This window comes from Aquarana catesbeiana, linkage group LG03 (assembly GCF_042186555.1).
Source record: "Aquarana catesbeiana isolate 2022-GZ linkage group LG03, ASM4218655v1, whole genome shotgun sequence".
Lineage (NCBI taxonomy): Eukaryota > Metazoa > Chordata > Amphibia > Anura > Ranidae > Aquarana > Aquarana catesbeiana.
In genome coordinates this window covers 61,176,058-61,200,838 of record NC_133326.1, presented here as the reverse complement: position 1 = coordinate 61,200,838, position 24,781 = coordinate 61,176,058, and the positions used below count along the sequence as shown (strand labels likewise).

Genomic DNA, 24,781 nt, shown 5'->3' with positions numbered 1-24,781 from the left:
GTGTCAGTGATGGGGGGGGGTGTCTCATCTCCTGTGGTTATATTGGGGGGGGTGTCTCATCTCCTGTGGTTATATTGTGGGGGTGTCAGTGATGGGGGGGGGTGTCTCATCTCCTGTGGTTATATTGGGGAGTGTCAGTGATGGGGGGGTGTCTCATCTCCTGTGGTTATATTGTGGGGGTGTCAGTGATGGGGGGGGGTGTCTCATCTCCTGTGGTTATATTGGGGAGTGTCAGTGATGGGGGGGGGTGTCTCATCTCCTGTGGTTATATTGGGGGGTGTCAGGGTGTCTCATCTCCTGTGGTTACCTTCACAGTGTTGCTGTGTGTCCCCCCCCCCTCCATGCTGTGTCTGTCCCCCCTCCATGCTGTGTCCCCCCCCTCCATGCTGTGTGTCCCCCCCCCCTCCATGCTGTGTCTGTCCCCCCTCCATGCTGTGCGCCCCCCCCCCCCCTCCATGCTGTTTGTGTCTGTCCCCCCTCCTCCAGTCCCTGTAGTAGGGATTAGTCCTCACCTTATAAGTGGAGGTGTGGGAGGATTTGATGAATAATCCGGGGGGTACGGAGTGGTTGTGTTGCTGGGACAGAGTGTTGGTTTGGTGGGGGGACTCGTCGGACTCTTTGCTGCTGTGGTAGACCACCCTGCTGTCGGAGATGTGGATGCTCGGAGCACAGCCCATGCTGGGACCTCCTCAGCCCGGTGATGATGATGATGATGATGACGGTCCCGGTGATCGCTGGTCTCAGCCGCTCAGTTCTCGGTACGGTGCAGCCTGCGGGGTGCCGCCTCTGCCGTGCCGCATGTCCCGGAGATCGGAGGAGAGGAGATCGGAGGAGAGGAGATCGGAGGAGAGCGCTCCTCATCAGGATCCCAGCTCACATCCCCCCCGCTCCATCTTCAGCATCAGCATGGCAACATGATCTCCGGGGCTGAGCGGGTGATCGGACGGCACGGCTCCTCTCCACGCCCTTCCCCGGTGATGGGGCTCATCGGTGGCCCGGTGTTTAGCTGGGACTCCTCCTCATCATCTTCCAGCGGAGAAGGAGAGGGGAGGGAGGGGGCTTACTGACATCCACCGCCCCCTCACCGGGCACACATACCCCGGGGACCGGCGCTAATGATTGGCGCTGTCAGCGGGCGGCTCTTCCATGGACGGCTCTGCAGTGTGAAGTGTAAGCCTGGAGTCACCGCACCGCTCTCTCCCCTCTGCCTACCGGCCTGCCCTCCTCCTCCTCCCTCCCGTGCTACTCCTCACCGCCGCTGTCACCCGGCCACAGCCAATGACAGCTCCGCGGGCGGGTGACCTCCGGCCTTCAATGACGTTAATGCAAATGAGATGAGCGGAGACCAATCAGCGGCGCGCAAAGCCGGGGTGGGAGGGGCTCGGGCACGGAGGGGAGTTTGAAAGGCTTGTGGTACCTGTGTGCGCTGCCAGCCTGTCAGTGATCTGTGTATCCAATCCGCTTCACTCACTCATAGACACGGCCTATGGTGCCAGCCTGTCAGTGATCTGTGTATCCAATCCGCTTCACTCACTCATAGACACGGCCTATGGTGCCAGCCTGTCAGTGATCTGTGTATCCAATCCGCTTCACTCACTCATAGACACGGCCTATGGTGCCAGCCTGTCAGTGATCTGTGTATCCAATCCGCTTCACTCACAGATAGACACGGCCTATGGTGCCAGCCTGTCAGTGATCTGTGTATCCAATCCGCTTCACTCACAGATAGACACGGCCTTTGGTGCCAGCCTGTCAGTGATCTGTGTATCCAATCCGCTTCACTCACTCATAGACACGGCCTATGGTGCCAGCCTGTCAGTGATCTGTGCATCCAATCCGCTTCACTCACTCATAGACACGGCCTATGGTGCCAGCCTGTCAGTGATCTGTGTATCCAATCCGCTTCACTCACAGATAGACACGGCCTTTGGTGCCAGCCTGTCAGTGATCTGTGTATCCAATCCGCTTCACTCACTCATAGACACGGCCTATGGTGCCAGCCTGTCAGTGATCTGTGTATCCAATCCGCTTCACTCACTCATAGACACGGCCTATGGTGCCAGCCTGTCAGTGATCTGTGTATGCCATCCGCTTCACTCACTGATAGACACGGCCTATGGTGCCAGCCTGTCAGTGACCTGTGTATCCAATCCGCTTCACTCACTCATAGACACGGCCTATGGTGCCAGCCTGTCAGTGATCTGTGTATGCCATCCGCTTCACTCACTGATAGACACGGCCTATGGTGCCAGCCTGTCAGTGATCTGTGTATCCAATCCGCTTCACTCACTCATAGACACGGTCTATGGTGCCAGCCTGTCAGTGATCTGTGTATCCAATCCGCTTCACTCACTCATAGACACGGCCTATGGTGCCAGCCTGTCAGTGATCTGTGTATGCCATCCGCTTCACTCACTGATAGACACGGCCTATGGTGCCAGCCTGTCAGTGATCTGTGTATCCAATCCGCTTCACTCACTGATAGACATGGCCTATGGTGCCAGCCTGTCGGTGATCTGTATCCCGTCCGCTTCACTCACTGATAGACACGGCCTATGGTGCCAGCCTGTCAGTGATCTGTGTATCCAATCCGCTTCACTCACTCATAGACACGGCTTATGGTGCCAGCCTGTCAGTGATCTGTGTATGCCATCCGCTTCACTCATAGACACGGCTTATGGTGCCAGCCTGTCAGTGATCTGGGTATCCAATCTGCTTCACTCACTCATAGACACGGCCTATGGTGCCAGCCTGTCAGTGATCTGTGTATGCCATCCGCTTCACTCACTGATAGACACGGCCTATGGTGCCAGCCTCTCAGTGATCTGTGTATGCCATCCGCTTCACTCACTGATAGACATGGCCTATGGTGCCAGCCTGTCAGTGATCTGTGCATCCCAATCCGCTTCACTGAGTGATTCATAGACATGGCCTATGGGGGAGATTTATTAAAACTGGAGCACACCGTATCTGGTGCAGCTGTGCATAGTAACCAATCAGCTTCTAACTTCAACTTGTTTAATTAAGCTTTGACAATAAGCCCCCGTTCACATTGGAGGCAGGTTTGAAATCGTGCGAGTTTAGCTGAACTCACATAATTTCAAACCCGCATTTCATAGCGAGTTCCAGGGTGATTTGAAAGAAATGTGTGTGGGTTCATGCACAGTTGCCAAGAGTAGTGCAGGAACTACTTTTGGAAATCATCGCGGCGCCACAAAGTCGGCGTCACACCGGGTCATTTGCCGACAATAGGCTGTGATTTGGCATGCAATTTGACATGTCAAATCACCCCGATGTGAACAGGGGGGCTAAAACCTAGAAGCTGATTGGTTACTATGCACAGCTGCATCAGATTCTGTGTGCGCCAGTTTTAGTAAATCCCTCCTCCAGTGTCTGTGTGCGTTGCCAGCCTGCCATTTTGAGGAGTTAGACACATACACCCAATAAAAATCAACCTCACTGACTGATCGACATGGCCTGTCAGTGAGGAGACAGACATATGTATCTCTCAGAAAACATCAGACATGGGTTCTGTTCCCTGTGTGCACTGTCAGAGGAAAGGGTTAGAAACCTCATGATAATCAGCTTCACTGACTGAGAGACATGGGCTTTATTGCTGCATTACTGTCAACAAGGATGGAGACATATTTATTCCACAGAAAAACTTCACTGACTGACAGACGTGCTTTATGGTATCTGTGTGCACTGCCAGCCTGTCATTAAAGGAAGCAGACATGTATATCCAGTAAAAATCAGCTTTACTGACACAGGTTCTGTTCCCCGTGTACACTGTAACTGAGGAAGAAGACACATGTACCCCACATTAATCAGCTTCACTGACAGACATGGGCTATGGTGCTGTGTGTACTGTCAGTGAGAATGCAGACATATATATCCCTCACAAAACAGCACTGACTGACAGACATGGGTTTTGGTGCTGGTGTGCACTGCCTGCATGTGAGTGAGGAGTCAGAGATATATGTCCCAGAAAAAACAGCTTCACTGACTGACTGACATGGGTTCTGATTCCTGTGTATACTGTCAGCCTGTCAGTAATGAGGTAGATATATGTATCTATCAAAAATCAGCTTCACTGACTGACAGACATGGGTTCTGATGCCTGTGTATACTGTCAGCCTGTCAGTGATGAGGTAGATATATGTATCTATCAAAAATCAGCTTCACTGACTGACAGACATGGGTTCTGATTCCTGTGTATACTGTCAGCCTGTCAGTGATGAGGTAGATATATGTATCTATCAAAAATCAGCTTCACTGACTGACAGACATGGGTTCTGATTCCTGTGTATACTGTCAGCCTGTCAGTGATGAGGTAGATATATGTATCTATCAAAAATCAGCTTCACTGACTGACAGACATGGGTTCTGATTCCTGTGTACACTGTCAGCCTGTCAGTGAAGAGGTAGATATATGTATCTATCAAAAATCATCAGCTTCTCTGACTGACTGACTTGGGTCATGGTGCCCGTGTACACTGCTAGTGAGGAGGAAGACACACCAACTTTACATTATTCAGCTTCACTGACAGACAGGATTGCCAATGTCAGTAAATTAACGGACAGTATGTAAAATCTGCGATTTCTACATATGTCCATGAGTGTCTGTTTACAGACATGCATTATGCATCTCCATAATGGACATTCACGAACCGATGTAAAAATCATGGATTTGACATACTGTTTGTGAATTTACTGACGGTTGGCAGCCCTGCTGACAGACATGGGCTATGGACCTGCGTGTACTGTCAGTGAGGTGGCATACATATACAGTATATACATCACAAAACAGCTTCACTTACTGACAGACATGGGCTATGGTCTTGTGTGCACTCCCAGCCTGTCAGTGAGGAGACAGACTTATGTACTCAATAAAAATCAGCTTCACTGACAGTGAGATATGGGTTCTGGTACCTGAGTGCCCCACCAGAGCAGTCTGTCAGTGAAGAGTCATCTGCATGTACCCAGGGCCAGATTTAGACCATGGAGGGCTTGGGGCACTTCCTGTTCAGTGGGCCCCTCATACACAGGAATGGATTCTGGCACCTGTGTGCACAGTCAGTGAGGAGGAGGCATTCCTCACATTAATCAGCTGCCATGGGTGCTGGTGACTGTATTCTGTCAGTGAAGAGGCAGACCCACATATCCCACAAAAATCAGCTTCAGTGACTGACAAACATGTACCCCACATTACACAGCTTCACTGACTGAGATATGTGGGTTCTGGTATCTGTATACACTGTCAATGAGGGCTGTACCCCCCTGATGGCGGCCCTGGTGAGAAGGCAGACCCATGTACCTTGTAAAAATCAGCTTCACTGACTGACAGAGAGATATGGGTTCTGGTACCTGAGTGTCCTACCAGTGCAGTCTGTCAGTGAGGAGTCATCTGCATGAACCTAGCGCCAGATTTAGACCTTGGGGGCCCGGGGCACTTCCTGTTCTGTGGGTCTTTCATTCACAGTATATACAAATCACATCACTAAATATATTGATTGAAGTTTGTTAATTGCATGTGACTGGAACTGACAAGTTATACATATAGTACATAGAAGTTCTATATATGAAGAAGATACATGTAAATACAGTACATGCCAGCAAATTTCCGGGTACATTTTTACGTACATAGCTATGCCGCTATACATAGATAGCTATGCCACTCTATGGATAACAATGCAATCGGTCTAACCTGAAACAATATACTAGAGAAAAAAACCTTTACAGATTAAATATTACTTCCTAAGAGAAATTTTAATGACAGAAGCACTTTTTTTTAATTTGGTGTACAGCGGGTCTGGGGCAACTGCTCCTTTGGCACTGTTTTCACCCCAGATTAATCAGCTTTACTGACTTAGGCTTCATCCACACAGGAGTACAAAAGCCTGGCAAGCAGGCCCATTCATGTCAATTGGTACACAGCTGCTGCTCCCAATCTGACATCCTTGCTGGTGCAGGTCCCCGAATTAACACTGTCTGCATTCGGGGACATGCACCAACACCCACGTAGCTGTCAAATTCACTTTGCAAGAGAATTATCCCTTAGCTTAGTAAATGAGGTGAATCTGTGTTGACAATCATTCAGTCACATGCAAGCAAAAATCCACTTTTTTACATTTTCTTTGCACACGATTGGATATTGTTTGTAGAGTACATATTTAGCACATTTCACAAGCTAAGTGAAAATTCCCTTGTGAAGTAAACTTGCTCTACTCCATAGACAGGCTCAGGGGGTGTGCCAAGTGTGCCTGGGCACACTCTAATCACTCTGTTGAGTGCCGATTCCCCCATGACGCTCCCCTGCAGTGCTGCTGGTCTCCGTCCTCTCCCCTCGGCTTCTGCAAGGCAATTATATCTATGGGAGGCTGTATGCACCACCTGGGTGCCTGGTTGGGATTGGGGGAGCTAAAATTTATATTGAATGGCCTTGGGCACTCATGTGCAAGAGGCCTTATATGTTTTCCCCAAAAATTTCACTTTTGCTGGACAGCTTGGCCTACACATGGTTGGGGAGGATAATAGAAATAAAGGCTAAATAGCTAAAAAAAAAGTCATATTCTCTATACTATCATTCACAGTCACAACCCTACAGAGTTGTTAAAATTCAATATTTTTCAAAACAGTCATTCTTTAACAGGTTCTAATGATAATCATGTTTATGATATATTGATAAGAACATCTTTGGTTATCACAGTCATGACTGAAGAGATCCTACCATGAGTTATAGGGCTGGATTTAAACATCTCATGCTGCCAGCATCCCTGAGCAGTGGCGGCTGGTGCTCAATTTTCTGGGGGGGACGGCCTCACCAGCCAGCCAACCAACCAACCCCCGCCCCTCGCTCGATTGATCGCCGGTCCCCCCCCATCGCTCGATCACTGCCTCGCCTGTCAGGCCCCCCGCCAGCCCCACATTTACTCCATCCAGGTCGCGGCTTCGACAGCTTCCCCCCCCCGCGTCTCCTCCCCAGTCCCAGCGGTCGCTTCTCCTCCCGGGTCAATCAAGACTTAGGACTCGCGACCAATTGGGTCTTACGACTCCCAGATAATCGGGTCTCAGGACCCGTATCCTGACTGGCCGGGAGGAGAAACAGGAAGACATTAGCGAATATGAATGCGAATATTAATTTGCTAATGTCACACAACTGGGTGGGCTCCGGGCGCAATGCTCCAATCATGTGCTTCGAAAAAAAAAAAAAAAACATTGGAATCCATGTGTCCGGTGTCCTGCATGTAAATTAGGGGTTAGGCGCATGGATTAGGGGGGCGGTGTCCCTTCGCCCTGCATGAGCGTCCGCCACTGCCCCTGAGCAAGGTTCACGCTCCCTTGTCAGCAAAATTATGCTTTTTGGCCTAAAGTGGGGTACACACTATAAGAAAATCAGGGAACAATCGCCCAATTTTCCTCGTTGTTTTGCTTTTTTTTTTTTTTGTTTTGTTTTTTTGTTTATTGTTTCTGATCATGCACAGTCTTTCTTTTCTGATTTTTCTTGTACGAAAGTCACACGAAAATGGTACACACTAAACGAAAATCGTTCATTCTGTTCCTGTAACGAGAAACATTTTGGAGTTTGTCCCTTCTGGAATTTTCGAACGAAAAGCCAGAATGGGATGTCGAAAGTTGTGTACACACTATACGAAAATTGTGAGAAAGTTCCTCGGAAGAAAACGTTCGCCCAGTTTTCTAATAGTGTGTACGAGCCTCAAAACCAGTCATGGGACTAGCACAGCCCTGCTCAGTAAACAGTCTTAGTGATGTAGCTAATGTCAAAATAGTAAGGGGGTTTAATAAAAAATTACTTTGTTAAAAGCAACTAAAGTTCCCTCTGAATACATTTTTGCAAGTAATTATATAAAAATATAGTGAAAACACCTGGATAATCTCAAATAAAAAAAAAACCACAAAAATCACATGCAAACGTACAAACATTATCACAAGTTGTCAATGTGTACAACAAATACATTGCTAAAATAATGAGATGTAATGAAATACTTTGAAAATACTTATTTTGCTTCTTCAGTTTTAATGCTATGTATTCGCTTTATTGATTTAAAGGGATCAAGGCTTTTTCAACTGTGAGAGACAAGATCAGGCTTTTCCACAGATCTATCAAAGAAGTGGTGGCCAGGGATGGATGGTGAGCAAGTGTCACATGGATTATAAGGCAAAGCAGGGCACACTAATGCACTAATAAGTGCACTGGCTGTGTGTAAATGTACACCAATAGAATGTAACATCAGTTATATTTAATCAGCTCTCTGTTCCATAAGCGTTTTTAATGTTTTATGGTAAAATGTAAATAGAAGTATGTCCAAAGCTTTTTTTTTTTTTTTGCTATCCCTCTCTTGTGGGTCACATGAGTGCACTTATTTCTGTACTCCTGTGACCCAGAATCAGCCGACAACAGAATTAAGCCTGCTGTCAGCTGACATCACATAGCAAATCCAAGCTCTGGAAGGATCCTGACAATAATGTTGGGGTCCTGGCAAATGCCTGAGTGCTGGAGGGGCAGAGCAGAGAGCGGTGACTGACATTTACAGAGCTGACTGATAGATCAGTGATCTTGTAATCGCTCAGTTCTTGGGTTTAGAGTCGGTGCGGAACAGCTGCAGCATCAGTTCCATGCTGCAGCCAAATAGGTGGGTATATATGTTTATTTTATTTTATTTTTTTTATTTCCCACATTTCTTATTTAAAATGTCTCAGCAAAATATTAAAAAAAAATATTCAGCAACATTCCTTTTATGCTTTTCCTTTGTGTTTCTTTAAAAATACTACAAGTACAGAAAAATACCCATTGGTCCTTCTAGAAATCCAGTAAACTCCTAACTTGAAATTACAACTCTGGCTACAAAACACCACCCTTTTATGTTATGGCGATGAGGAGGGGAGGTGTTCTGCAGTGCAGCAGCAGAGAGCTAAGCAGGGCTGAAAACACTGCTTGAAATTTTGGTGTGGCAGAGGCACTGTGTTGTCAGCTTAGACTGGCAATTGGGAGAATACTGGATTTCTGGCAGATCACATTACTATGAATTGAAACAACTTTCCAACATTTAAAGTGGTTGTAAACCCATATGAAAAAAAAAAAAGAAAACACGCAAGACAAATTCATAATGAGCTAGTATGCATCACATACTATAGAAGTCAGCAGAGCTTCAGCTCATTCCCTAAGCTAAGGGAAACTTCTCTTGCAAAGTGAAATTTAGATTTGCTAAGCAAACAGCCTGTTTTGTCTTTAGTAAATCAATCTCACAGTGTCTAAAGGAAAAGACATCTGCTGTGCTTTCTCTTACAATTTAATTTTGCTCTACAAATTCAGCCTCATTGATGCAATATGTACTAAACGTTTATTTGTAAAACTACAATTTTTTTATCCATTGTAAGAAAAAAACAGAACAAGCCCTAAGGGCTCGTTTACACTTGCTTAAAAATGTGGCATTGGACACACTTTTTTAAAGCAATCTGAATGCCAATCAAAGCCCATGTCACTAAATAAAATGGTAAGCTTACAGTCCTGTATACATGTCGTGCTTACTTTGCTTAAAAAAATTATACCCCATATCGCTCAAAGCTTCTTCAAAGCCTCCATAGAAGTCTATGACAACGCTCGCTTACAGCACCTGCAGTTTTTGAGAGGCTTTTTTTTGCTTTGTTTTGTAGGTATTGCAGGTATGAGAGATCCCAGGATGCACTGGTAAACCAACAAGCAAACCAGAAAGAGATCATCTGCAATCATTTCCGGTTCATGTGTATATTCTGGGAGAGTCTGGTGCAGACGTCATATCTGGTGTGCAGTGTGGAGAAGCAGAAAGGTGAGCGGGGTCCAGCCTGGAGCGAAGCAACTAGCAGACGGCACACGTGGTGTGCAACATGGGAATGCTATAGCGGAAGGTAAGCGGGGACCAGAGAAAGAGGACTGAGCGGCATAGGATCAGCATAGCTGGGGGTTCTGAGCAAGAAAAACTAGCAATGTCACACATGGTGTAAAGTGTGGGAGCAATACAGCGGGAGGTGAGCAGGGATCAGAGAGAGAGGAGGATCAGCAAACCAGAGGATCAGCAGAGCTGAAGAGTTACTACTGAGTGGGGGATCAGCAGAGCTGAAGAGTTACTACTGAGTGGGGGATCAGCAGAGCTGGGAGTTACTACTGAGTGTGGATCAGCAGAGCTGGGGGTTACTACTGAGTGTGGATCAGCAGAGCTGGGGGTTACTACTGAGTGTGGATCAGCAGAGCTGGGGGTTACTACTGAGTAGGGCATTGGCAGAGCTGGGGGTACTACTGAACAAGAGTACTAATAAGCTGGGGATCTGCTGAATGAGGGCACCGATGAGCTGGGGATCTGCTGAACAGGGGTACTAATGATCTGCTGAACAGGGGTACTAATGAACTGGAGGTTTTACTGGGCCCCTTTCAAACAAATCGAAAATCAAGACACACGGGGCTTCATTAACGCTTCAAAAAAGTATCACGGAAGCAACATCAATGCATCACAGAAGCATAACCAAAGCATCCAAAACACATCAAAAAGGCATGTTGAAGGCGATTTAATGCGAGCCGAAGCAAGTGTAAATGAGCCCTTGATATCAGCCACAAGCTCTGACATGCAACGCTGCGCTATCCCACATCAGTTCAGCAATGAGCATAGAACAATCAGCTTTTAAAAAAAAATACTGCACGTAATTAGTTACACATTAGTTAAACAAGATGCGCTCATCTTTAATGGCCAAGTCTTTCAGTGATCATTGTTTCATTATTTGATCATTTGAGTATTTCTGATGATAATCTTTTGCACATTCTGTATTCCAATGAACAACAACAAGTCGCATTTTCTTGTGGCCCAAGATGTATGAAACAGCTGGAAAAAGTTACCAGCCTAGAAAATGTAAGGCATTTGAAAGGTTGTATTAATTGTGCAAGGACAAAGTAATGGCAAAATTGTCCTTTCATTAACATGTGTCTGCAAGTAATTGAGGAGCAAACATACATAAGACCTAAAATATGTTTAAAAAATGTGTGTCAGAAAAAGAGACCCGCCGTAAAAGACTTGTTCATGTATACTGTGACCTAAAGCTTTTTGGAGTAATATTTAGTTACAGTATCTATCTTTTTGCATGAATGATAACTTTGCACTTACCAAACTTTAAAATAAATAATAAATGTTATAAACCAGTAAAGCCACCGTAAATTTAGGTTCACGTTTAAAATGATTTGGCTCCTTTTAATATGTCTTGTCCAGCCATTCTCATCGAGGGCGAATCTTGGGTTCCTCCAGAGGTTTCTAGAGGTTCCTTGAGCTGTGGCTGATTGGCCTCCAATTTGAAGGTGCCTGCATAGTTCCTGGGCCAATGCCGCTTGGCAAAGCTAACAGCATGACACCAACATAAGGGGAATTTTATCCATATTCCGCTACTGACTATGAGTTAGTCTAACCTTGATTATGCTGTAATTCTGGGCAAATGCGCATCACTCCAATTCTATTAACATCTTCATGCCAAGCGCACACAAATATGCTGTCTCTTGGTGGCTGGGCCTCGGCGCACAGCAGACGATAGAGCTGTGCCGAGAGTGCGCGCCCTGCACCCCCTGTTCGCTGCTTGCATTAGAGAGCTTTCTGATCATGTGACCGCCAAGACAAGTAATCACGTTGGTCACATGACAATAAGCTCCGCCTCCCGGAATTCTAAACCCCTTTGCGCTGGCTCTAAGGGGTTAAATAATTGTTTTGACTTTGTTATCAAATCTTGTGTCCTTTTTCTTGAGCTCTTTTTTTTTCTCCTCTCCCGCCTCTTCCCTTTCCCTTATAGTGCTAATCTTCCTACAGCTGTTATTGGCGATGTAATGTATTTTCCATTTCTTTTAATTTCACTAATTGCTGTATATAGAAATGATGCATGAAATGTTTATATACATTAATATATGTACTTTGTTACTTGTCAGCTGTACTGTCATAATGAGTGAATAATCAAGTGGATCTTGAAGAAGCTCCTTTTGGGTGAAACATGTCGATCCATCTGTTCTATCTCATGCTTGTTGTATTGTTCAATCTCATGTTGGTAATGCAGTTGATGACAAAAGTTTTTAATACTTTCTTTTTTTAATATGGAAATATAATTATGCTTTTATTGATGTTCTCCTTTTTTGAGTGATATTTTGGCACACTAAAATCCCCATGTTACCACTGTCTTTTACAGGACATGGTGGGAACCCATTTTATTCTCCATTTGTTATCAAATCTAGTAACAATTAATAATTTTTCACTACCATTTCAATGGCTTTTGACTGATTAAATTAATTAAAAAAGGCTGTATGAATTGAAAAATACCAATAGTTTCCATGCCAGTTTTGTATTATATAGGGCAATCAATCAATTTTGAAAGAATTGCTTTGAATTTTAATTTATTTTTTTTTGGTATACAGTATATTGACATGGAAAACAATCTAATTGGTGCAGGCAAATGTACTATTTGTATTGCATCCTCCAAACCAAGAACACGTGTGTGATTGTAGCAGGTGTTTAAACTGGCAAAGCATACAAATATAGGTGTACTAAACAGTAGAAAATTAATTTGATCCACAAATAATAAAACTGGCAAGTCTTACAAGAAAAAAATGCATAACCGTACCTTGGTGCTCCTGTTACAATTGGCAAAGAAAACATTCATAGTCAGCTAGTTTCTTTATTTGTAACTGTGTCCATTCTGGCTTATGCTGTATGTAGTCTCACAAGCATAGAAAACAAACACTGAGAAATGAATTTTTTGCAGCTGTGCTGTGTGCATTATTCTCATGGCCCAAGACTCAACTTTTGTTTCAGTGAAGTGAGCCCAGAATTATCATATTCCAAAAACAGAATTAAGACATCACAGGGTCCAGTACTGGCATCTCATGCAAGACAAATTAATGGGGTTGCTTTCCTAAAACTGGAGAGTGCAAAACCTGGTGCAGCTCTGCATAGAAACCAATCAGCTTCCACAAAGTGGAGAGCGAAAAAAAGGTTAGTACAGTGGAACCTCGGATTGCGAGTAACGAGCGTTTCGCAATAATAGCACTGTATTTCTAAAAATCCTAACGCGGCTTGTGAGTGTTGTCTCGCAAAACGAGCAGGGTTCAGGCCAGTACGGTGTGCAGTACCGCTTTTGGCCTGAGGTGGGGGGCGCCGGAGCCGAACGGCACCAATCGTCGCCGTTCGGAAATGCACGGGAAGGCCCGAGGACAGTTCGGCTGACCTTGGCAAACCTCAGAAAGGCTCGTGAACGGAGTCTATCCGAGGTTTGCCGAGGTTAGCCGAAGTGTGCTCGGGGCTTTTCGGCCGTTTCCGAGGCTCTCCGGCGCCCCCCCCCACCTCTGACCGCATGCGGTACTGCATCCCATTGAATTCAATGCGGAACAAATTATTTTCGTTTCCATTGACTTCAATGGGAAAACTCGCTTTGATATGAGATTACTTTGGATTACGAGCATACTCCTGGAATGGATTATGCTCGTAATCCGAGGTTCCACTGTACTGTATATACTGCTAGGAATGGGGACTCAAAGTGCTCTGTGCAATGGTTTTGTGCGATCCTACTCTTTTCGGTCTCCCATTGCACCTTTAGCTTCTCCCCCCCTGCCAAGTGCCCACCATAGCAAGCCGTTTGCTATGAGGGCACCCATGCGGGTTCACTCCCCAGCCATGCCCTGTATGTCCATTGACACACAGTGCACTTATTGGTCCCAACCCCTGCTTCTTCTTCGTTGGCTGTGATTGACAAAAGTGGGAGGCAATGGCTCCTGCTGCTGTCTCTGAGCCAATGAGGAGGGATAGAGAGCGAAGGGAGACGCTGCTCTTGTGCACAGTGCTGGATGGAGATCGGGCTCAGGTCATTATAAGAGGAGTCTGGAGGGGGCAGTTTTTTACCTTAGTGCAGAGAAGGCATTAAAGTGGAGGTTCACACAAAAATTGAACCTTTGCTTTTCGGAACCCCCCCCCTTCGTTGTCACATTTGTCACCTTTCAGGGGGGAGGGGGGTGCAGATACCTGTCTAAGACAGGTATTTGCACCCACTTCCGACATAGACTCCAGCGGGAGTCTATGCCTCTTCCTGTCCCCCCGCGCTGTCTGCTGGGACACACACGGGTCCCATGAGATAGCGGGGACCAGTTAGGACATGCAGAGCGACTCGCGCATGCGCAGTAGGGAATCGGGAAGTTAAGCCGCAAGGCTTCACTTCTTGATTCCCTCACAGGGAATGGCGGCGGCAGCTGCCGAGGACTGAGTGACGGTTTGGCCTCGGGTGCCGACACCGCTGGATTCGGGGACAGGTGAGTGTCCTTATTTTAAAAGTCAGCAGCTGCAGTATTTGTAGCTGCTGACTTTTAAAAAAAAAATGTTCGCGGGACTCCCTCTTTAAAGTAAAAACATTCAACCTTTATAACCACGTTAATGCTCAACTCCAGCTTGAATCAATGTAGAAAAACAGAAATTATGGAAGAAAAAAAAAGTCCATCAAGTCTGCCCCATTTTTTTTATTTATATATGTTTTTTTTTTGCTTTGTTTTTTTTTTTTTTGTCTGAGTATAGATCTATGTTTTTACCAAGCATGTTCAAAATCCACTTACTGTTGACTGACTAAGTACCTCTGCTGGAAGTTTATTCCACGCATCAACTACTCTTTTAGTAAAATAATACTTTCTAAGATTAGTTTTCCACTTTCCTCCTGCTAGAATTTAGGTCATGTTCCTGTGTTCTTGATTATGACTTCATATTAAAAATACTGCCCTCCTGAACCTTAAAAACCCCCTTTGACGTATTTAAAGGTTTTAATCATGTCTTCCCTTTCCCTTCTTTCCTCCAGACTGAACGTATTAAAGTGGTTGTAAACCGCTGGATATTTTTTTTTTTCTTACCTGAAAGGCAAAGGCATAATGTGCTAGTATGCATCATCATACTAGCACATTATGTGAAACTTACCTGAAAATGAAGCCTTCCAGCGATGTGATGTCATTGCTGGAGACAGCTTCCATCTTCAATCGTCTTGCTTTCAGTTTCGCAGACTCCAGCTCTGTGACTGGCTGGAGCCACGATGACGTAACTCCCGCGCATGCACATGGGAGCCGCCGTTCATGGCACAGGACTCTGAAGGAACAGCATGGGTGCCCGTTCCTTCAAAGCGCATGCGCCAGTCATGTCACTCGCTGCATATACAGTAAATATCTCCTAAGCGGCGCACGTTTAGGAGATATTTTCAGTACCAATAGGTAAGCCTTACTATAGGCTTACCTATAGGTAAAATTCAAAGATGGAAGTTTACTTCCTCTTTAAGTTCCCGAAGTCTAGCCTGATATGTTTATCCATCAGGTCCCATTCACACCTCGGAGTTTTGGAGCCTGAAGCTCCAAAACTCTGAAGGAGAAAAAAATCAATTATTCTCTATGGAGATGGTTCACATCTCCACCACAAGTCGTCTGAGAACTTTTTTGTAGCTTGAATCAGGCAGGTTGGTGCATTTTTTAAGCGATTTTTTGTTTCATAGAAATGCATGGAAACACTTCATTCGAGCGTTTTTGAGCATTTTTCGGACCAAATGCAATAATTAAATAAAAATAATAATAATCAATAAGTAAACAATAAAATACATACAGTAAATAAACAATAAAATAAATATAAAAATAACAAAAAAAAACCCTTACCGAAACCTTTAATTCTAATTTTAACCCCTAATATTAACCCTATAACCCTAAACCCTAACTCCTAACCTAATAATAAAATTACCCCTAACCCTAATCTTTAATCCCTAACCCTTAACCCCTTACAAAAAAAGTAAAAAAATATAATAAAAAAATAATAAATAAAAGTGGATGAAAAAGCTGAAAAACCTAGCGACAAATGATAAAACAGATGGTATTTTTCTCTATTGGCTAATTAAAAAACGCTTTAAAAATGCTTTACACAAACGCTCAAAAGCAGGAACACAAATGCTCAAAAATGCGATCAGGTGTGAATGCAGCCTAAGACCTTTCAACATTTTTGTTGCCTGTCTCTGGACTTGTTCTCTCTTATCTCTTATCAATATCTGTCTCCCCTCTAGTGATACATACTAGAAATATTTTTGCTTTTCCTACTGCATGTCCACACTCAGTGGCTGCTTGTCCATTAGGGGTGCCCAGGCCCGGCCCCCTCCCTCCATGCCACCCCCTATATGCAAAGGATAGATTCATGCATGAATCTATCCACGGCCGCCGCAGCCACCCCCTATTCATAAGTCCGGCCAATTTCAGGGCACCGGGCGCATAAATTATAGCGGCCAGGTTTCTTTTTGAAGCACCTGATTAGAGCCAGAGGCTCTAATAAGCTTCAAAATAGGGTGGGCTCGAGTCGCACAGAATGTGCTCCGATCCCACACAGTTGTGTTACAACAGCGAATGAATATTCACTGTTGAAACACGGATCCTCAATCAGGCCAATCAGAAGCAGGTGTGAGACCCGTTTTCCGACTGACTGAAAAGAGAAGACTCCCGATTGGCCGCCAAGAAGGAGGCAAAAAATGGAAGCTGCCGTGGAGAGCAGGAAAACAGGAGACCGCCACCGCCGAGCAGGGGAAGCCACCGGTGATGGGGTAAGTGCTACTGACCGAGGGGGGGTGGGGGGTGTTGGCATACTTTTGGCCCCCCCCAAAAAAAAAATTCCACCGGCTCCTACTGTCCACACTGTTCAATCATCCAAAATAAGTACTCCCAAGTCAGAACATAGAACATATATTTTTTTAATTGAATGTAAAACGTTCGGGAGCAGGAGCATTTATGTTAAGATCTCCACCTTGTCCAATCAGAGAACAGCTTGTATTCATTGAAAAAAAATACAGGGCATACGATGACTAGCAGCAGTGCTGAGCAAACGCAATGGTTTTGTACAGAGATGCCAAGATCCTCTTCTTCTCAGATCCCCCATGGGGACACGCATTCATGCTTGATCCTGAGCCGGGCTGTTTGCGTCTATTCAGACACATAGCCCGGCTTGGCTTCACCCTGCTCTCTGCTCACAGGTTTTGACTGATAGCAGCAGGAGCCAACAGCCAAAGCCTGTAAGAGCTGGGAGAGGGAGAACAGCTACTGCAGACGTGCACAGCGCCGGACCGAGATTGCGTTCAGCTGAGTGTTTGGGGGGCTGGGGAGAAACCACTGTTTACAGTTTTTTACCTTAATGCAAAGAATGAACCACTTTATATCAAATCGATAAATCAAAACCGGTATGGGCAAAGCAAAGGTATGCTTTAAACATATATTAATGCAAACAGTACAGGACTTAAACAGTAAAGTTGCATGTATTATTTGTACCTATAGGTAAGTCTATAATACGTCTTACCTATAAGTACTGTAAATATCTCCTAAACGCCTTTTAGGTCATTGGCGCATGGGCTCTGAAGGAACGACATTAAGGTGAAAAACCTTCTGTGCTGCAGCTCCCCCCCCCCCCCCCCCTTTTTCTTACATGAGCCCGATCTGATCCAGCGATGTGCACGAGCTCCAGCCTCTGTCTCTCTCCTCATTGGACAGATTGATAGCAGCGGGCATTGGCGCCCGCTGCTGTCAATCAAATCTAGTGATACGGGGACAGGGCCAAGTTGTGCTGTCTGTATCAATGGACACAGCAGCACAACTTGGGAACAAGCCTACACAGGTGCCCCAAGGGAAAGCGACTTTCTGTGGGGGAACTCGATGAAGTGGAGGGGACTGGAACGCTGGCAGGGCACCCCAGAAGAAGAGGATCGGGGCTGCTCTGTGCAAAACGATTGCACAGAGCAGGTAAGTATAGGCATGTTTGTTACCTTTATTAAAAAAAACAGGGTTTACAACCCCTCAGAACCTCAGTCATGGAATCTGAGCAAAGAGCATACTGTATATCTACAGTGTTTACTTATCTCTCTCCAAAGCTCTAAGTGTCGTTTCTCTCTGGTGCTTTGTTCCTCTATTATCAGCATTAGTGTCGGGGGGGGGCTCAGAATGGAGCTTGTCTATTTAAAACACAGTTCTTCTGCTGTGTAGAGGGGTGTGTGTTCCTTTCCTCCAATCAGCTCTCACACACTGTAACTGCAGTCTCTCCGCCCCCTCCTCTCTGCTCCTGACAGATGAACAGTGCCGGCACGTCCATTAGGGGCGCACTGGCGCTACCCCCCCCTATCCATGTGTCTGGCCGCCTGATCTACATGCAGGGCGTCGGACCATGGATTCCAATGGGGGAGGTGTGGTTTCTTTTAAAGCACGTGATTAGAGCCAGAGGCTCTAATAGGCACTGCACTCTGAGCCCACCCAGTTGTGTGGCACTATCCACACTGATCCTCCTCCCGGCCAATTAGGAAGTGGGTCTTGAGACCCGTCACCTGATTGGCTGAAAGAACAGGTGAGCCTATTAGACGCCTAGAAGGAGGAGGGAGGAGACGCACGGTGGAAGTGGCCGTGATGCAGAAGAGGAGGAGAGGACACAGGAGCCGCTGCCCGCCGCCCGTAGGAGCGCTGCCTGCAAACCTAGATGTGGTAAGTGTCGGGCTGGATGAGCGACTGGAGCGGAATTTTGCGGGTGACCGGACCACCGATCAACCAATCTACCTACCTAGAGCAGGCAGGGGACTGCCACTGCAGATGAAGAAAGATTTTTAACATGATCTGCCCTTTTGAAGGGGTATAGGGAAGAGAAGACTGCAGATAATCAAGTAAATCTTATGTAGGAGGATTTGTTTCATCTCTGTGTATCATCTGAGGCTGTTCACTTCACTGGGTATATGTGAGGGTTTACATCCACTTTAAAAGTCTCAGAAAATAAAAAAGTACTGGAAATGTAAGCATGCTGCCCATAATAACTGATTATCCTTTAATTTGCAGTCTATACTAGAAAATGTCAAATTGAAATCATTTTGGCTTCTGGAAGTGTTGCAGATTTTTTTATTTTTATAAATTCTCTAAGTGTCGTTTCTCTCTGGTGCTTTGTTCCTCTATTATCAGCACGAGTCACTTCTGAGAAGTTTTTCAGACACATGAGATAAATTTGTGTCGGGGAGGGAGAGCTCAGAATGGAGCTTGTCTATTTACAACACAGTTCTTCTGCTGTGTAGAGGGGGGGTGTTCCTTTCCTCCAATCAGCTCTCACACACTGTAACTGCAGTCTCTCCGCCCCCTCCTCACTTGACAGATGAACAGTGGCGGCCCATCCATTAGGGACGCACTGGCTTTGCCCTCCCTATCCATGCACTACATGCAGGGCGCCGGACCATGGATTCTAATGGGGGAGGTGTGTTTTTTTTAAGGCACGTGAAATGTAAGCATGCTGCCCATAATAACTGATTCTCCTTTAATTTGCAGTCTATACTAGAAAATGTTAAATTGAAATCATTTTGGCTTCTGGAAGTGATGCAGATTTTTTTATTTTTATAAATCCTGCCTACAGGCTATCTGGACAATTGTCTTGTCCTTGTTGACATCATGTGCAGAATGAGAGGAAGAAATCAAGGATCAGCCTCATGGGTGTAACACATATCACGCTGGCTATTTTTAGTGGCACGCAGCACATGAAATTTTATCCTTTGTAAAATACCTGTCAAACAAAAAGACCTGTCATGTCATTTGTACCAGCGAAACGCACACCTGTGGCATTTCACAGTGAATGCCGTGTTCATTTTTCTTTGGAATGTGACTCTTATAGAAGTTACACTTGCTCCATCTAATCCTCTTACAGAAACGTTACTGATTCTAAAGTTTCAAAACCTACTGACTGCTCTTCTTCTATTTCCTTAGGGATTTTGCAGCAGAGGCCACACTCAAAAAAAGAATAAAATGAATTAGTATGAATTGTAAAAGACAAGCAATCTACACGAGCATCATAAAAATATAAGAGGTCATCAATCACAGTATAACTAAAAGCAGACTCATGCCTCTGACCACTCTTTGAAGTATCATACAGGATTCCCTTTACAAGAATTTGAATACACAAACTGATATACGAATATATATCACAGATCCTACTCTGCAGGAACTGGGTGTACACAAAGCCAGGAAATACTCTGTGTTAATATACATTGTATTGCCAAAAGTATTGGGACGCCTGCCTTTACACACACATGAACTTTTCTGGCATCCTAGTCTTAAGCCTCGTACACACGATCGGATTTTGCAACGGGAAATGTGTGATGACAGGCTGTTGGCGGAAAATCGGACCGTTTGTACGCTACATCGGACAATTGTTGTTGGATTTTCCGCAGACAAATGTTGGATGGCAGGTTTTAAAATTTTCCGCGGACAAAATGTCTGTTGTTGGATTTTCCGATCCTGTGTACACAAGTCCGTTGGACAAAAGTCCAAAGTACAAACACGCATGCTCAGAAGCAGAAGCGGTCGGTCTTGTAAAGTAGCGTTCGTAATGGAGAATTAACATTCGTGACGTGGAAAATTATGAAATCTGGAAATGCAGCGCACAATTCTCTTCTTCTTTAATGGGATAATAATGAAGCTGCTTTGCTGGTGATACTGATGGAGTTTTTGCAAACAAATGTTCAACGACTTTTTTTTTCTAGTGATATCAAGAATAATATTATTATGCTTTTTATTTTTTTTATTTGGGCAAGTTACCACAACACCATTATCCCGTAGTTTTTAAGATCAAAAATACAACTATGTTGGTGTCCCTTGTCAATTTTACATTGTATTTTTTAAAATGTAACTGCCTACTCCCAAACTGTCATTTGAAGTAAAACACATAGCCAAGTATTATTCTCCACAATTTTTTTTTATTGTGCATTGAAAAAAATAAAACAAATAAAATTAGACATGATATCTGCCAATAGAACTTAACCAAAAAGTGCATTCTATGCACCCAAAAATAGAGAAAATATACCAAATCAAATCATTATTCAACCAAAAAAATAATGTCAAAGCAATAACTCCAAGGCCAATAATAAATAACACGTTATCTCCTCCGATTCCGCAACATGTCTGGTTGACGAACGGCCGTTCAGAAACAAACTGAAAAGCACAAAATGAAAAGCGCTAAATGAAAAGCGCAAATCAACACTCATCAAACTTCTGCTAACACGATATTAGCAGAAGGAGCCCAAAGGGTGGCGCTAAAGAGCTGAAAAACCACGTAGTACGTCACTACGGGATTGTTGGCCGACAATTGTGTGGCCGTTTGTATGCAAGACAAGTTTGGGCCAACGCCCTTCGGACAAAATTCTGCGGTTTTGTTGGCAGAAAATATGATCGTGTGTACGAGGCTTTAGTCCGTAGGGTTCTATATTGAGTTGGCACACCCTTTGCAGCTATAACAGCTTCAACTCTTCTGGGAAGGCTGTCCACAAGGTTTAGGAGTATGTCTATGGGAATGTTTGAACATTCTTCCAGAAGTGCATTTGTGAGATCAGGCACTGATGTTGGATGAGAAGGCCTGACTTGCAGTCTCCGCTCTAATTTATTCCAAAGGTGTTCTATCAGGTTGAGGTCAGGACTCTGCGCAGGCCAGTCAAGTTCTTCCACCCCAAACTCGCTCATCCATGTATTTATGGACCTTGCTTTGTGCACTGGTGTGCAGTCATGTTGCAATAGGAAGGGGTCATCCCCAAACTGTTCCCACAAAGTTGGGAGAAAGAAATTGTCCGAAATGTCTTGGTATGCTGACGCCTTAAGAGTTCCCTTCCATGAAACTAAGGGGCCAAGCCCAACCCCTGAAAAACAACCCCACACCATAATCCCCCCTCCACCAAATGATTTGGAGCAGTGCACAAAGCAAGGTCCATAAAGACATGGATGAGCGAGTTTAGGGTGGAGGAACTTGACTGGCCTGCACAGATTCCTGACCTCAACCCGACAGAACACCTTTGGGATGAATTAGAGAGCAGGCTGCGAGCCAGGCCTTCTCATCCACATCAGTGCCTGACCTCACAAATGTGCTTCTGGAAAAGCCATTAACCACTTCAGCCCCAGAAGGATTTGCCCTTTAATGACCAGGCCATTTTTTGTGATACGGCACTGCGTCGCTTTAACTGACAATTGCGCGGTCGTGCGACGCTGTACCCAAACAAGATGTCCTTTTTTTCCCCAGAAATAGAGCTTTCTTTTGGTGGTATTTGATCACCTCTGCGGTTTTTATCCTTTGCGCTATAAACAAACAAAGCGACAATTTTGAAAAAAAAATTTTTTTAAACTTTTTGCTATAAAAATATATAAAAAACAAATGTATTCATCAGTTTAGGCCGATATATATTCTGCTACATATTTTTGGTAACAAAAATCACAATAGGCATAGATTAAATGGTTTGCGCAAAACTTATTGCGTCTGCAAACTATGGGATAGATTTAGGGACTTTTATTTTTTTGTATTATTTTTACTAGTAATGGTGGCGATCTGCGATTTTTAGCAGGGTTGCAACATTGCGGCAGACAAATCTGATGCCAAATGACACTTTTTGGGACCAGTGATATTTATTCCATTGATCAGTGCTATAAAAATGCACTGATCAATGTAAAAATTACATTGGCAGGGAAGGGGTTAACACTAGGGGGCAATCAAGGGGTTAACTGTGTTCCCTCTCCGTGTTCCAACTGTAGGGGGGATGGGCTTACAGGAACATGACAGAGATCACTGTTCCCGATCACTGAGAACAGTAGATCTCTATCATGTCCCCTGTCAGAATGGGGATCCACCTTGTTTACAAAGGCAGACCCCCATTCTGCCTTTGTACTAGACGATTGCGGGTCGCTGGCGGACATCAAACATTCAGCGGGTGTGAGCGTGCGCCCATCCGCTATTGCGCCTGTGCGAGCCGTCGTAGAGCTACGGCAATTTACGCAGGAAAGCCGACCTACCGCCGTATAACGATGGCGGCTGGTCAGCAAGTGGCTAAAGTTCATGTGCGTGTAAAGGCAGGCGTCCCAATACTTTTGGCAATATATTGTAGTAGGAGTTTACTAAAGGCTGCAGAATGACAGTCTAAACAAGTACCAAATCCAGTTAGTATGTGATTCACGTCTTATAACCTAAACACAAATCTTCCTTCACCTTCTGTGACTGAGCCAAATCTTCCTTCATTTATGTCTCACACTCTCCCCCTTCCAGACACTGCAGCTCACAGTGGGAGGGTTTCAGCTGCAAAAGCAGTGCTGCCAATCCAGAAAGCAGTGGGCGGGGACTGGGTGTGGCCAGGTGTTGATTAACTAGCTACAGGTTGCAGTGTCAATGCTGATAGCCACTCCCCTGCAACATTCTGATATATCACTGCAGTGTAAGCAGGCACTGCCTATATGAGATTGAGAATTCTGCTCAGGAGCAGTGCAGCATTGTGGCCACACCACTACAGGAAGCTGCATTGGGTGAACTTCACTGGCAGGATCATTGGGTATTTGTGAGAGTTTTCAGGGGGACAGCGCTGCAGATGCATTTTTAATTAAGTGCTGAAACACATTTTTTAATGGGAGGCCATAATTATATTGTAATGTAGAATAAATACACCTTTTGCTCTGCACATTTTAAAAATGTTATTTATGGAATGTACACACAGGCAGCAATAACAAAGAGACTTTGAAGAACCACATCTGTAGATGACAATATTTTAGCGAGAGCTTGGAAGAGTTGTTTTCAAGCAAACCAGTGACTTGGATAAAATCACACATAACTACATGAACATCTCCCAACTGTCCCTGATTTTGAGGGACTGTCCCTGATTTGGAGCAATGTCCCTCTGTCCCTTTTTCCCCCTCATTTGTCCCTCATTTTGGTCTGATCCATATACTTGAATATAAAACGCACTTTTTATCTTTCAAACAGTGTTTCCCAGTGCTAAACCTTTTAGCCAATTTCTAAATTGCTGCATTTGTAAATTTTAAAAGCCAATATAAAGTAATATTATAAAGAGTGATCAAGTGTTGCGCAAAAAAAACTTGGTGACCCTCCACTGCGCTTATGTGTAAATAATGACTGCAGCTGCCAACTTAAAAAAAAGAAACTATTGTCCCAGTATTCCAAAGTAAGTAAATGAAATAGTGGCGCTGTATATAAACTCAAATGAATCTTAAAAATAAATCTTAAAAATAATAATAGTGATTAATTGTGAATAAACCACATGATCAAAACATCAACATTATGTCAAACTTCCACCCAAAAATAGGATAGCTCTCTAAGTGGCTATATGAAAAAAGAATCAAGTCCCATATAATCAAAACGAATCAAATAACATGGTGTTAAACCTTGTGACTAAATAAAAAGTCTGAACTCAAAAATAATAATATTTAATAAAATCCAGGCTGTGAACAATTGATGAAAGGAGCAAGAGTGCAACTGAAGAAGTGAATGTGCAACAAATCTTCAACCGCTATACATGTACGCCTCCACCACACCTGTTGTGACTGTGGATCCCCCTAGTGAAACCGCACTCACCGGATATTTATGCCTTGCATTCTCATGCGCGGCACATATGCTTTATGTAAGGCCCCCCATGGGGTACACGAGCACACTGGACTCAGGGCAGAAGGCCTTCCTTAACGGGCTAAGCTTCTCATCAGGTAAAGTGATGTTATCATATAAAAGAGAAATTACCTCCAATAGCGTAATACAGCTTAAAAACGTTTATTGGATAAAACCATTAAAGTCTCCTCTCATTGTACTCACATAAAAACAAATATATAAACGCATGAGTATGACATTTCCCGCAATAGATGATGGCAGTATACTAATGGTCACGGCGGACCCGGGATGCTGTTTATGGCTTCTCGCCCCTCTCCTCGATGGATCCTCAGTGCTACGAGGTA

The 24,781-nt window shown here is 44.6% G+C and overlaps 1 protein-coding gene across 3 annotated transcripts in view; it reads right to left on the bottom strand.

Moving 5' to 3' along the window:
* PDE8A (phosphodiesterase 8A) overlaps positions 1-24,781 on the bottom strand; it is a 478,153-nt gene that overhangs the window by 303,201 nt on the left and 150,171 nt on the right. For 2 of the 3 annotated variants that reach the window (XM_073618598.1, XM_073618599.1), the window contains exon 1: positions 513-1,300. The exons of the other annotated variant lie outside the window; for it this stretch is intronic. In XM_073618598.1, coding sequence (XP_073474699.1) covers positions 513-677 — 165 coding nt within the window. In that variant the 5' untranslated portion in view covers positions 678-1,300. Of the gene's footprint in view, positions 1-512; positions 1,301-24,781 lie in introns of those variants that run through there. 3 annotated transcript variants of the gene reach the window in all.